Source organism: Pseudorca crassidens, chromosome 1 (assembly GCF_039906515.1).
Source record: "Pseudorca crassidens isolate mPseCra1 chromosome 1, mPseCra1.hap1, whole genome shotgun sequence".
Lineage (NCBI taxonomy): Eukaryota > Metazoa > Chordata > Mammalia > Artiodactyla > Delphinidae > Pseudorca > Pseudorca crassidens.
In genome coordinates, this window is record NC_090296.1 from 15659888 (window position 1) to 15675352 (window position 15465).

Here is a 15465-nt window from a genome sequence, read left to right on the forward strand (position 1 = left end):
ATGCACATTTAATGATGGTAAGGAGTTGCAAAAATGAAGATAACAACCATGTTCTGAAGGCACCAGTAAAGATTGAAACAAAACATATTTTAAAATAAATTTAATTGCATTATGGCCAATGAGAAAAAAAGTGTTTTGAGAGCACAGCGGAGGAGCAAACTAAGTTTCAGTGGGGAAGTAACAGGCAAGATTTTGACAGCTAGATAGGATGGGGTGGGGGTGAGAGAATACCTCTGATGGAAGCAAACTATCAGCAAAAGCACACAAGCAGGAAAGTACACAGCATGTCAGGGGAGTGCTGAGTTGTTGGGTTTAATTGAAAAGGAAAACACAACAAGGAATGAGAGAAGTAACAGAAAAGTGAAAAGCTGTAGACTGGGACAAAGTCATGGGTGCCACACTTAAAATCCAGGCTTCATTTCAGAGATAATGGAGATTAACCAAAGAATCCAACAAGAGCTGTTTTTTTTGCAACAGTTACTCTGACAGTGGGGTATACAGGAAGGATTGATGGGACAAGAAAATGGAGGCAGAAAACCCAGATAAGTACCTAATGTAGCAATTCAAACAAATCACACTAAAAGCCAGGATTAAAGCACTGGAGTGGGAATGGGTAGCAGTGGAGCAACTGTAAGAGATACTGCAGAGGAAGAACCAGTAGAACTTAATGATCAGGAGCAAAGAGACAGAAGTCAATATGGGGCTACATCCTCTGGCAATCCATCCTTGCCATCTTTCTCTGGGCTCCCACTGCACCCTGCACTTGCTTCTATCATAATGGGAACCACATTTATAATTGTTTCCTGTTCTCTCTCCTCCATTCAAATGTAAGCCATTTGAGCAAATGAATAAATGAATGAATGCTGAATACATAATAAGACAAGAAGCTATTAAGGAACAGAGGAGAACAATAATTAATATGACAAAATATACTCATTTAAATGCCATCTTATATGGATGGCAGAAGGAATCCAAGTTGTGCTTTTCTCTCATTATTATAGATTTCTGAGAGTTTTGCTTAGAAGCTCAAGATTTCAAGCTTGTCTTCAGAAATTATATTCATAAGAGTTTAATGTTATAATTGTCCAAAATTACCTTTTAGCAGAAAATACTTCCTCAATCTAACAGTAGGAAAAAATACTTCAGAATTCTATGTGAAATATCTAAATGGAAAATAGTCTTAATTTCAATAGAAGAATAAGCATCCTTTTTATTCTATTTATATATTTCCTTTTCCTCACAGTGTTTAACTAATAACTAAAGTTAATAACCATCGAAGGATACTCACAGTACCTAGTCTACCTTGTTTTTGAATAATAAAAGACATATTTATCTTTATAAAATATAATTTTTCATTTGTCACTATTTTTCAAATGCTCCAAGTGCATTTCAATATCAAGCAATCATTTCAGATCCTATTTACCAGTTGCTATATAATATGCATAAATTATTACAACTTTTTTTATCTCTCAATTAATTTGCTTAAAAATGTGTTTAAACATTAAGTAAATTAGTGTAAGACTATTTAGATCCTAGAGAAACACCATGGGATTGTGCAAATAGTAAAAGAAGTGGCATCAGAAAGCTGAGCTCAAATTCTCGTTCTGTCACATACTAGCTACATGAATTTCGGAAAGTCACTTTATCTTTCTGAGGCTCAGTTTCTCACATCTGGACAAAGGGCTAATAATAGCAACTATATCCAAAGTGCCATAAGATTTAAGTGAGATAATGTAATGTGTGGACAAGCTATCTCAACTATAAAGCACTTTACAGACGTGAGGCATCAGTAGAAATAAAAACTTGATGGGGAAAGAATCTAAAAAAAAAAAAAGTGGATATATGTGTATGCATAACTGATTCACTTTGCTGCACACTTGAAACTAACACGACATTGTAAATCAACTATACTCCAATAAAAATTAAGAAGGAAGGAAGGAGGGAGGGAGGGAGGGAGGGAGGGAGGGAGGAAAGACTTGAGAGCCAAGAGGAGTGGAGTGAGAACGAACAGACTCGATTCTAGTCCTAGGTCTGTTACTGACTAGTTCCTGATGCAAATCACAACCTCTCTCTGGCCTCAGCTTCCTCATCTGAAAAGGAGTGTTGGATGTGATGGTCTCAAAGTTTCCCCTTCCCAGCTCTAAAATTTTACTATTCTAAAGGTGTCAGTTCTTAGTGCCATCATGTGATTGCTAAGTAAATGCTTCCTCACGTAAGCCAAAGACACAGTTCTCCTTTCTTCGTGAGGAAATCTATCCCCCAGAAAAGGTTACCAGATTTGAGACTCTAAAATATGTTGCTGCTTCTAAGCCTTTTCCAAATAATCAAAATTTTACCTGTAGTAACATTTTCCAATCTGCACTTTCCACCACCAGTCCTTGTACTGAGAATGCTCTGTGGAAAGGGCAGCCAAATCCAAAGCCTTTGAAAAACAATTCATTTTAGATTAGGATTTTCTTTTCTAACAATAAACAGAAACAAAAAATAATGAAATAAACTATATAATTAGCATCAATCAAAACATGCATTAGAAATCAGACAGAAACTCAAGCTGCTCATGTCTCCAGATGGCCCCACCAATCTTCCCTAAATAATCAGTTCCAGACCAGAGGACTGACAGCAGATGAGAAGTAAACAGTGATCAAAGGGAAGCAGATGTACAGTCTATTTGAATACAATTTTAATATACAAGGTACGAAAATGGTATTTAAAAATCCGTCAGTTTTTACCCTCTCCCAACCAAAATGCCTCCAAACCCAGTAGGAGTCAAGCCTTTACCACGTAAGGCAGGCCCAACTGCAGGCCCCACTTTAACGACAGGTGTAGAGAAATAAAGAAAGATCAAGTATGCAGATAGAAAAAGGTTTGAAAACAGGGTCATGAAGAAGAGTGAAAGGAGCTGGGGTACTTGGGTAACCGCCGTCTTTTAACAACCATCATTCCATTATTCTGACATTACCTCGCATGCCAGTAATTCTAAAGGTCAGACTTTCCTTCGCTGCAGACTGAAAAGGATCTTCTTAACTGCTTTTGCATTTTACATGTGTTTATCCCTTTCTCTCTAACGTCTTCTAGTTTGTTCCTTCTAGTGATTATTTAAGATCAGACAAGAGACATCTCATTAGGAATTAGGATTCTATACCAAAAAAGTGGAAACCATTTGGACAAAGAGGAAAGTAAATCAATCTTTATACAAATTCAAAGCTCACAGAAATCTGAAGCTCATATAAAGATTTGGTGAATAAAAACTCAGGTTATTAGTTTAAAAAGAATTCCGATTTTTTAATAATACTTGTTATTCTTGCTCTTAAGGTTGAAAACCTTTTATTCTTTAGTCAGTGTTAACATCATGATGATATCCAACAGCTCAGTTAAAGTAACTCTTAGATTTTCAGTTCTATAATCTCAGAATGCATCCCATATTATTGCCCATTTCTTAATACTAACGCTTTTCTGAAATGAATGCCAGAAGAGCTCCTTGAATCTCCTACTGCAAAATAAATAACTTTCCTTGTGTTCCCCATCTTCCCTCGCTCCAGGGGAGACTTCTAAATATGCAAACTATTTATAAAGGAATGGTGTCACCATGCTGAGGTTCTAATGGACTTGAAAAATCAACACCTCTACTTGAAAGCTATGGAAATTAAAAGCACACTACACACTATGTTCATATGCTTATTTTTCTTTTTTTCCCCAAGCAAGAGGTAAAAATGGAAGTGAAAAATGCAGAAAAAAAGTATAATTTCAATTATCATTATCTCTGGAAATACCAGAGAACCATATTTCAATCAGCTCAGTTCAGGAGTAAATTGTAAATATCTGAATATATTCATTTTAACTTAATCCTTTAAAAGACCTGTTCCAGCGAATAGATCAGATTCACTTTCATGTTTAATATAACAGACCTTCTATTTTTCAGAAAAATGTCATTCTAAATTTTTTTTACACCTTCTAATTTTTCCAAGATTAGACCTAGTGCTGATTACAGGCTGCTGATTTTGCTTTCAGATATGGTTCCTATGTAGGACCCACAAGTTTGTCTAAACCAATTAAGGAAATCAATATGATTACTGATGTAGAATAAAAATGGCCAAAAAAATTACATATTAATGATCACTCTTCATTTGAAGACTGGGGCTGCACTAGACAGAACCACTTGTGACTATTTCAAATGGACTCTAAATTCCCCGAGGACAGGCATCCACTTCTTAACACATCTCTGTTGCTCTGCAATGTCATTGTGCGGTTAAGAGGCCCTCAAGAATTATTTGTTGACTGAATTAATTCTATTCTTTACTTCTGACTTACGTTGAAAATAACTTAAGAACCAAACAAAACTGTCATAGTAATAAGATTCATAATTAAAAGCTATTAACGTTTTAAAATTTTAAAGAGGTTACAGAGAGCTATATTTCTTTAAAGTCTTCCCCGGTTTTTTAAAATAAATTACTATATACTTATATTTAAGGATCTTTGAATAAGTCAATCAATCCGATATCTAGATATTAATAAAGACCTAGAAGGTCATAAATAAAAGGCGTAAGTTTATAAAAGTCCATAAGGGAACCTTGGCAGATCTCGACAACATGTTTGTGAATACATCCACCTGGGCATCCCAGTGACCTTCCTAAGTAATAGTGCTCCAATCTCTAAAGTTTAAAAAACAGTCATCCTTTCACTATTGTTAGAGTTGCGACAACTTCAGCATGACGAAATTAAAGAGCATATGGAAATAAAGATTCCAGAATCACCAACCCACACGCCCCTTCAGTTTGTCAACATTGCCAATACTGCCCCAAGAAGGGAGAGGAAGGAAGTTATTAAGAACTCAAAGGCAGAAATACAGTTTTCCATAGAACAAATTCTATTTTTTCAATGTAGCTGAAGAAACAACATTCCTCAACAAAATTATGTAAATGCCAAGATGCAGAACAACATCTTCAAGATGAATAAAGACATCATCACTATGACCTATAAACAGCATATGATCTGTCAACTTTCTGAACCCATTGACTACAACTCTTCCCCTTCAAAGACCTCACTCCAGCCACAGTGGCCTCCTCACTGTTCCTTAAACAATCCAAGAATGCTAATATTCAGGGCCTTCGCAGTTAAAGTTCTCTCTGATTTACGTGCTCTTCCTCCACCTAACCATATGGTTTGTCTCCCTTCATACAGGTCTCTGTTTAAATGTCTTTTCAGAGTGGACTTCACTGACCACTTCCCAGCCCATATAAAAGGACAAACTTCCCCCATGTCATCTATTCTCTTACCTGGTTTCCCTGCTTTATTTTTATACTGCTTATCCCATGACATTTTATATATTTTTAAGTTTGCTAACTGTCTCTATTCCTTGCCCAACCAGAACGTAATCTCCAAAAGAGCAGAGATTTTGTCTGCTTGCTCCACTCTGTAATCTCAGGGCCTAGAACAGTGCCTGGCACACTGTAGTGGCTCAAAATATGTTGGATGAAAGAATAAATGTCTCTGCAATAAATGAATTAATCTTCAAAAAGTCAGGATATAGCTTTATGATACTCTAGTAATTACAAATATTTACTCATTTATAAAATGGGATGGTATTTGAATGTTTCTTTTTAATGACAGTGTAACTACATGATTTTATATATCACCCTGAAACCCTCTGACCAGTTATATATTGAGTGAAAATGGCATTACTGACTTTTATTTACAGAAATGTGCATGGTTTCTCAGTTGCCCCAACCTTAGTTTTCTCTTTTCTCGATGTGACCACATCCACTATCACTTCATTATCGATAACTCCCATACTCTGTGTATCTGGCCCAGGACCCCTATATTTTAGTGTCACAGCTTCCAATACATGCAGTGACATCTCCACTTGGATAGCCTTTCACAATTTCAAACTAAAAATGCCTTCTAGTGAATTATTCAGCTTCTTTACAAACTGACGTCCTTCCCTAATAATCCCATTTCTGTTAGTAAAACGGTCATTCTTCCAGCATCTTTAAGAGGCAAGTTTGAGCTGTGTCTTTCCTTTGTCTCCCATACCAAATCTAGATCACGTTCTGTCACTTCTTTCTCTAAAATGTCTCTGACACCCCCATTTTTGAGAATGTGGTTTATTTATTTCTCTTTCCGTACTTTGCTCATGTTTTTACCCTTCTTTTACATTTTTTCCCATCCATTCCAAAAAATCCTACTGATTTTATGGATTTTTACTAATATTATCCCCTGATTTTTCCCCTTGATCTTCAGTACCAATTTCACATTCCGGCAATTACCTTTTTAACTGTTTCATTATGTCAATTCTATTTCCTCAGCTAGATTACATGGCTTGTAGAGGCAGGAACAAATATCATATTTTTATTAGTTTTCCTAGTACATAACATAATGGTTGACACATAGAAAACACAATTGAGAAAAATGCTTTTGTCTTCCTGAATACTTAATTATAAGGTTTTTTCCTTGAATAAGAAAATGACAGAAAATACTATCATTAGACACTGTAGAATTAACTACATTTGATTGGACAAGATTTGTGAAGTTACTGCTCATTTGCATATTAGCATGTTGAAAAATGACACAAATGGAGAAGTCCTGAGCATGTAACCTTAAAATTCTCTGTTGAAAGGCTACCAAGACGACTGATTATTGATTATTGTTGAAGCTGGGTGATGGTTGATACAGGCTCATTATACTCTCCACTTGCACATGTTTGAAATTTTCTATCATAAAATGTTAAAGAGGAGGAGATGGGGAACACTACAAAGAGACCAGAAATACATGTATTAGTAAACCTATAATCACTATATGGACCAAAGAAGAAAATGGATCAACAATGCTAACTATTAGTATAAAAAATAAACTTTAACACAAACATACTACGCAGCATTCTCCATTATCTATATCTTGCCCTTTAGTGGAGATCTACTACTCTATAGATCAGGCACAAGTCTTATGACTTCTATAGTTATACAAAGTTTCCTACTGAAACTGACAGTGGATTTGAAAGTATCAGTAATTCTCCAATCTTCATAATTCCATCTGTTTATAAGGTAAGAAATAGAACATTTCAGAATCTAAATCCCCAAAGTCATAAAAATCACATTAAAAATAGTGCAAATTCAAAACTTACAGTCTTAACATCATTTTCATGATGAAAGATATACTCGAACAAAGCCTGTGAAGAAAAAAATGCAAAAAAATACATTAGATTTTATTTTAACAAAGTACTTTATTGTCGTATCAAAACTCAAAGGCCATTTTTTTTTGTTTTTTGGGGGGTTTTTTTGGTTTTTTTGCGGTACGCGGGCCTCTCACTGTTGTGGCCTCTCCCATTGCAGAGCACAGGCTCCGGATGCGCAGGCTCAGCGGCCATGGCTCACAGGCCCAGCCGCTCCGCAGCGTGTGGGATCTTCCCGGACTGGGGCATGAACCCGTGTCCCCTGCATCAGCAGGCGGACTCTCAACCACGGCGCCACCAGGGAAGCCCTCAAAGGCCATTTTGACAGCAGCTAGATTGAACCAAAATAACAAAGTACTGTAAAGTGCCTGGGATTTATAAGTAAAGGGTCTATCCATCATTTGTTACAACCATTCATTTTAAAATAAGGCTACTTATAACTGATTCCTGTTTTCACAGAATACGAACTGGAAAGCTCAAATAATTCAACAATTTTTTTCATATTACACATACTATTTTATCAGAAAGAGACAAATGAAAAGACCAACTTTAGGACTGTCATAAAACTGCATGTATTATACAGTGATTATGATATTAATAATGACACTTTAGACATGGGAAAATCTGGAAGTTCTTTCTGAAACAAAGTAGAGTTTAACTGTAAAGTAGGGAGTTTTTCCTTAATATGCAGATGCCTCTATGTGCAGCCAGGGCTGAGAATCATTATTCTAATACTGCCCCCAACCTATCTGGATAAATAAGCATTTACCAGACTACCTCTTGGTGGTACTACATTTGTCCATAACACCATTATTTTATACTTGCAAAGAGGCTAGCACCCCTGAAAGATATCAAGATTATTAACAGAGATGACCTGAAGGCAACCAAAAAAAGAAATCAGGATGAGGCCCTCTTTAGAAAACTATTCCTAATCCTCCATTTGTTCTCTTATTAAAAAAAAAAAAAATTATGAGAGCAGTTGGTGTTACCACTGCCATGAAAAGGATGTTATAACACCCAAGGCAGTGTCAAGGAGTCACCAGCCACCCCAAGCAATATGCCAATATTAGAAATGAGTCCAGATAAGTCAAGGCAAGTTGGGGACCAAAGACAGAGAAACCTGGCATTATTTCTACAACACACTAAATAAGTGCAAAATCTAGTTCATCTAAATCTAGTAACATAGACCAGATCTGTCCTGGAAGCATCCTAATTTGAGGGAAATGCCTCTACTGACTACACTCCCTGGTTAGAAAACAACAATGGTATTAAGTAGTCATTCAGCCACCTCAAATAAATGGCCTAAAAAGATAAGGAATCAGATATTCCTCATAAAGGAAAGGGAAATAAGTAAAACTTTATGATTTTGCTAAATGAAGTTGACTGGGTTGCTATCAAATAAGAAATTAAGAAAAACATCATTGGGGGGCTTCCCTGGTGGCACAGTGGTTGAGAATCTGCCTGCCAATGCAGGGGACACGGGTTCAAGCCCTGGTCTGGGAAGATCCCACATGCCGCGGAGCAACTGGGCCTGTGAGCCACAACTACTGAGCCTGTGCGTCTGGAGCCTGTGCTCCGCAACAAGAGAGGCCACGACAGTGAGAGGCCCGCGCACTGCGATGAAGAGTGACCCCCGCTCACCACAACTAGAGAAAGCCCTCGCACAGAAATGAAGACCCAACACAGCCAAAAGTAAATAAATAAATAAACTTTAAAAAAAGAAAAGAAAAAGAAAAACATCATTGGCATTCTTATAGTCTGATTCCTTGTTTGCCAACTGGCATTCCTTTCCCTGATTTAAATTTCAAGTCTGTATGGCTAGTGTCCTTTTTCATTTTCCCTAGAGTGTTTAATATTTACTAAATATGTTAAACGCCAGTAGAACTAATAATAGGAATGAGCTCAGCACTCATGCACAGAATTCATAGAGATTACAGCTAAAAACCTGAGCTAGGCTTACACCAATTTCCAGAAGCTAACTGCTCCTGGCTCTGCATTATTCCATGCTCACCTCTAAACTTTTCTGTACTGGAAAGGTCACGAACATCCTCCTTTCTCTCCCTCTCCCTCTCCCTTCTCACTCTCTTATCACTTTTTCTCTTGCTCTCACTTTCTCTTTAATTTAGAGGAGCATTTAATAGTTAGAAGTACTAATGCAGTTGGCTTGCTGCTGTCTGGCTCAAGCAATCTTTATTGAGATGCCAGATTAATTACTAATTAGAAAGAGAACATTTTTTTATCTTCTTTTTGACAGTTCTAAAATCCTACAAGGATAGAAAATTATTTTTCTGAGAACAGTCCAAGCTGAAAAAGAAAAATATACACACATACAGATGATCTCCTAAACTTCATTACCCAAAGATGGTGGGTAATGGGTAACATCTGCTTTCTTTGTTATAAATTGCTGTTCTTTATTAGGAGAAAAAGAATTTCCTATTATAATGGTATATATGCTTTATTTCTGATTGACTTTCCTTAACTCAATACTAAGAGAAATTTTAGATATTAGAATAATTAAACATTTCCATTTCAATCAAGACAAGGTCTTTTCTTCACAGATTTTTATCCATTTCCTGTAATGTTATGATAACATTTTGAACATTACTTCATAACATAAAATAATTTGAAGTACATACCTTTGCCAATTTAGGTTTCTGGGCATATTTTGTTAAATTCAGTCTAGATAAATTTATAAAAGGTCCATCAGGACTTGTAAGCATGGAAGCCTATAGGGAAAAATGATAGAACAAGAAATCTGAAACTTTCTCGAAACACAAATTGAATTTAATGTGCATAAAATTATAAAGCCAACACAAGTAAATTTTCCATATAATTGTCTACTATAAAAATAGTGAAAAATGATTAACATAACATAAATTACTTTGGTCATACAAGGCTATGGTAAAGCTGACAGAATTTACCGTTCCCAGCCTGACAAATCTTCCAGATGAGCTGGTAATAGGGCGAGCTGTGTAGGCAGTTCTGGGTGTTCTGATGGCCTGTTCCATAGTGCCTGGCCTTCCACTTTGTGTGCTGGGTCTAAGGAAACCTGTAATGGGTCTTCCAGCTTGAGTGATCGGCCTGTGAAGATTGTAAATTGTTAAAATACAAAGAAGATCAATAAAGGAAGATTCTCATGCAGCCCGGTCAATATTTAGTGGCAAAGGGAATGAAACAGGAGTATACTGAACATACCTGACAGCTGGACTAGGCCCTCCTGTCTGATTAGTTCCAGGGAGTTTCAGAGATGTTCCAGGACCTATAAGATGAGATGGCAAATTCAATTTGTATATTATTTATTGATCTGTAAAAACTGTCCACTAACGCAATTTTCACAAATGTGCTAGCCTGGTGAAAAAGACATTAGTAACAGGAAATGTATCTAGAAAAATGTGTTTGAGATTAATATTTATTGAGTACCTGTCATGTTACTTTTGTTATTACATTTAATCTCCACACTAATTCTGCAAGGTAGGTAGTACTAACCCATTTAGCAAAGGCTTAGAGATTTAAATAAACAGGTCAACCTGTTAGTAGAGCCAGCATTCAAACTCAAGACAGGCGGGTTCCAAAGCTCCAACACATCAAAATGACAGTTCTATACTCATAGTTTATTTTTCATACAAACTTCTTCTCCCAATAAAAGATCAGTTACCCCCAATATTTGGAATTTAGATATTTTAACTCCAAAAGAGCAAAATGATAGGGAAAAAAGACATCTTAACATGAAACATATGTACTTTTTTTCTCAATTTCCACGGAAGCATTGAAACAGCTATTACCTTCCAAACATATATAAATGACTGATAACTGTCACAACTAACAAATTACCAGCAAGATACCATACGTCATGGTAATCATCCAATACCATTCACAGCAGCACACCTGCAAGCTGGGACTAGGCCACTGTGACAATCCTGATGGACAGTCACTGCCTAGCAAATCACTCCATCACCTCACATCATGCATTAGAGCAAATCATCGATTATTACAATGAAGTGATGTTTTCAAATTATCATTTTTTTAGAACACTTCTGTTGTTTGGATGCTTCCTGTGTTTAGACTCTCAGATAAACAATCTTTGGTATATTAGATAAGCAGCTCAGATAGAATGCCTTTTCATAAAATATTTTAAAATGCATAATATAGCTTCTACTGAAAAATAGTTATACATCAATCTCACACCTTAAGTTCAAGATAATATAATTGTGCCTTTGTACTATAAGGCAGAATAGAGGTAATATTTTTTCATGCATACACGTGCTTCATGTATGTGTCTTATTTTTATTATAAAAAAGTACACATAGAGAGTATTCCTCCTCCTAATGGCTTTTCATTTACTTAACTGAAAAACCAGTACTTACGTGGAACCTGAGCAATAGCATTTTCATCCAGTATCATTTCTGCAATTCCTTCCTGATCTACATCAATTTCATCTATGTACACCATTTCAGTTAGTGCTCGTGCTTTTAAAATCCAGGCTGCCTAAAAAGCATAGATAAGATAAAGCATATCTTAAATTGCATTAGAAGTAGTGCATAGCCTATAGAAATCAGCCATCCTTTATTATTATCTAATTTTTTATCAAACATGTTTACCATACTTAATGCATGATACTAATTTAAAGGGCTATGTCCAGGAACTAATACAAGAAGACAAGGTCATTATTAATCAAGAAACAATCAATAGATCAATTACCTAGTAAACAAAAGTGTGGTAATTACCTAGTAGTCTTCTAACATGCCTTTTTATAAGTGAAAGATCTTTATAGAAAATTTTACTAGAATAATAATTTGAAAACAGATGAGTAAAGCTACAACCACGTGTTCTTTCTGCCTTTCTCCTTCAGGGCCAAGTCCTTTGTGAAGACTTCCCTGATAGTTTAACTCTGAACCTACTTCCCTCTTGTCTTTCTTAGAAAGCACTTTCTTTTATACTTCTATTATTATGTACTTACTATATTCAACCAACACTATAATTATTTGGGCATATGTTTGCCCTCCCTTCCCCCAGAACACAAGCTTTTTTACCTTGTTCACTTTTGAATTTTCCATCACACCTATGGTTTGTGTACACAATAGGTATTCCAAAAATGTTAACTTGAACTAGGATTAATTTTTCCCACTTCCCAATAACTAATCAACACAATCTTGGTTGCTTTGTGATCTAGCCAGTAGATCAGCTAGTAAACCTGCTAGAAAGTGGGGGAAAAAATGGAAAGGTAATTAAGGAACCTAGAAAATATCTAATCAGCTTTGCTTTACCCTGAGAAATTAGACGTAAAGGTGTGCACGATTAAATACCTTGTGAAATATTTAAAACTGCTTTATCAGAAAAGTTTACCGTTCTGCTTCAATAGAAGCAGAGAGCAATAAAGCTTGGTGTCCTGTGGCAGATTTGGGGAGAAGGCAACCCTTGAGGCAGCAGTATAGGACCGACTCTATACTACAGGGGGAGCAGCAGCAAGGGAAATCTGGAAAGGGGTTAGGCCTCATCATACTAGGAATCTGTCTGTGAAGCATGCTGCATGAAGGCAAGGGACTGAGGGAGGAACAGATGGAGGCTACAAGAGGACCAGAGAGTCCTCACATAAGGATATCGAGATGCACTGAAGCATCAGCGTGTATTTATTGAGCACCTCCTACTTATGTAGCACTGGGCTAGGTTCTGAGAAGGAAATGCGAGAAGATAAAGACATGGATCCTAATTTTCCTGAACGTATCACCTACTGGATTAAATAACAAGGCAAAGCAATGCATGATACGTGACAAATGAGCTACATGGAAAATGGTTTTACAAGAATTAGAAGGCAGAGATCCTTTTGTGGGCTAAAGTAATTGGAATGTATATTTTTAAAAATTTTTAAAGAAAAAGAATTTTTAAAAGTCTTCATGCTTTCCTTTTAATGGGAACAAAAGGAAATTACATTGTTGCCTTTGGTCCTCACCATGAGGTATTATCTCCCCTGTGTGAGTCCAGGTCCTCCCAGAAGCAGATGCCAAGAGGGGATTGAATGTGCAGGGCAGAAATGGAGACACAGATGTAGAGAACAAAGTATGGACACCAAGGGGGGGAAAGTGGTAGGGGGAGGGGGGAGGGGGGAGGGGAAGGGTGGTGGTGGGATGAATTGGGAGATTGGGATTGACATATATACAACTAATGTGTATAAAATGGATAACTAATAAGAACCTGCTGTATAAAAAAATAAATTAAAAAAATAATGTTGAAATGAAAAAAAAAGATATATATAGTATCAGCTGTCCACAGAGCTTGTCATCACAAGAGACAGCCTACCACAGGGAAAAAAAAAAAAGAAGGCTGTCTTCACAATATATTTAGGTTCCTCAAGTGAAATTACATTTGATTAGATTATTGGGGTTTTGTCTTATACTTTTCTGGTTGAGGTTTACTGGATTCTTAACAGATAACTTAGAATAAAATATTTCAAACGTTATGTGTAAATTTAACCCAATTGAATGAGAAGAATATGGACCCAAAGAACTAATTTGTTTGTTTAAAAAGTCAGTTCCAATTGGAACTGCATCTAACTGTGGGAGCCACCAAAGACTAGGCAAGTTGCCAGACTGATACAGCTATTCTCAGGGGTCAAGGAAGTCGTCACTCATCACTGGCTTGGACTAACGGTTTAATTTAACTTTAAAGATGGAAATAAGTAATCCTGATTTAAGTCCTCACAGTTCCTATTGCCCTGCAAGTATCTGATGGCTTTAATTTTTCAAAAGGGCATATTCTTTGCTGAGCACCTCTGGTGGACAGGAGGAAGGACGGCAGCATTTTCTGTTCACACAGTAAAACAGGATGTGGGCTTCACTAGTTCATTCCCATATTCCCAGGAAGCACCTACTGCATGCCGGGTCCTGGGAACAGAGATGCGTAAGTCACAGCCCAAGTTCTAGCTCATAAGAATTTCAGTGTTATGGGGAAAGTGTAAAAACGAAAACCTGGAACATGCTATAGAAGGACAAAGAAAGGCACGCAGCTGCCTTGGGGTGGAAGAAAAGGTAAAGGAGAGTTTGCCCCACGGCCAAGACAGGAGAGTGCGTGCCAGGTAGAGTGCATAGGGCAAAGGAAGGCCAGCTTGAGGGCTCATATGGAGAAACAAGAGTGTGGTAGAAGAATCAGGTTCAGCTGAGGAGAAGCTGCTTGAGAAGAAGCTGGAGAAAAAGGCAGGGGCCAGTGAGGGATCCTGTATGCCACCTGTATGCCATGATGAGGAGTTAATAAAGCTTCAGGAGTATGATTTGGAGTCCTAGTTAAATTGACTCTCTAAAAGTCAAGTTTTTATTATTATAGTATCATTTATACAGTTGGATATTAATTATCCATGCACATATTTTTTAAACTATTTTCATACCCATTCTGTTATCTCATAGTCCAATCCATCATGCTTCTTGACTTCTATCCTTCTACTAACCCCTCAAATATTAAGAAGGTGCAAATTATTTTACATCAGGCTAAGCAAAACATAGGAATGTAAATCCACTATTCTCTCCCAACCAAATGGATATATGCTTCAGAAGCCAAATAGGAAGATCTTTTTTTTTAAATTTTATTCCATAAGAATTCACTTTTTCAAAAAGGTAAATCTATATTTGTTTCAGTTTCTAAAACCTCATTATTAAGAAGCAGAAATAATGAGGTGAATTTCTGATATTTAAAGATCTGCAATAAGACCTACTTGCACCATTACTTAATTTTAAATTTCATCAGTATTTGAGAATATTAATTTTCCTGACTTTCCTCCTTCTATCCTAACAAAAAATGACCTTGAAAATCATGTATCACCGCTTGATTAAACATCAGATTGTATTCAAAGAACTGCTCTGGGCAACAGGAACAATTCTCGGAATTTTAATGAAAACATTTTATTTTGGAGGCAAGCCAAGCATGTTTTACAGCCCTAAATTCCTCTGCCTGTTTAAATTTTTTTTAAGTTCAAAACTAATCAGTGATTAAAATAAAATGCATACAATATTGTAAATCAACTACACTCCAATAAAAATTTTTAAAAATAAAATAAAATGCATAACAAAGCAAATTGGTAACCCTACACTGCCACTTGAATCTGAATAAAACTATAAATTGGTTTTTATCAGAAGTACTTAAGTTGTTAATAAATGACAGGGTCATGCAGTTTATGTAGATAAATTTGAATACCTACGTATTGGAAGTTCTGTAAAATCGATAAAAATAATAGATGCTTAGGAATTTTTTTTAAGGGAAAAGCATAGATCCTCCCAATGTAAATGAGTAATCATCACATCAATTATTTCCTTTTT

At 36.3% G+C, this 15465-nt stretch overlaps 1 protein-coding gene across 4 annotated transcripts in view; it reads right to left on the reverse strand.

Moving 5' to 3' along the window:
* The window catches only part of TTC8 (tetratricopeptide repeat domain 8), a 51026-nt gene that overhangs the window by 23859 nt on the left and 11702 nt on the right, over positions 1–15465 (reverse strand). For all 4 annotated transcript variants that reach the window (XM_067728306.1, XM_067728295.1, XM_067728314.1 and 1 more), the window contains 6 exons: positions 11530–11650; positions 10361–10424; positions 10087–10246; positions 9802–9891; positions 7118–7162; positions 2337–2422 (listed from right to left, as the gene is read on the reverse strand). In XM_067728306.1, coding sequence (XP_067584407.1) covers positions 2337–2422; positions 7118–7162; positions 9802–9891; positions 10087–10246; positions 10361–10424; positions 11530–11650 — 566 coding nt within the window. The remainder of the gene's footprint in view (positions 1–2336; positions 2423–7117; positions 7163–9801; positions 9892–10086; positions 10247–10360; positions 10425–11529; positions 11651–15465) is intronic.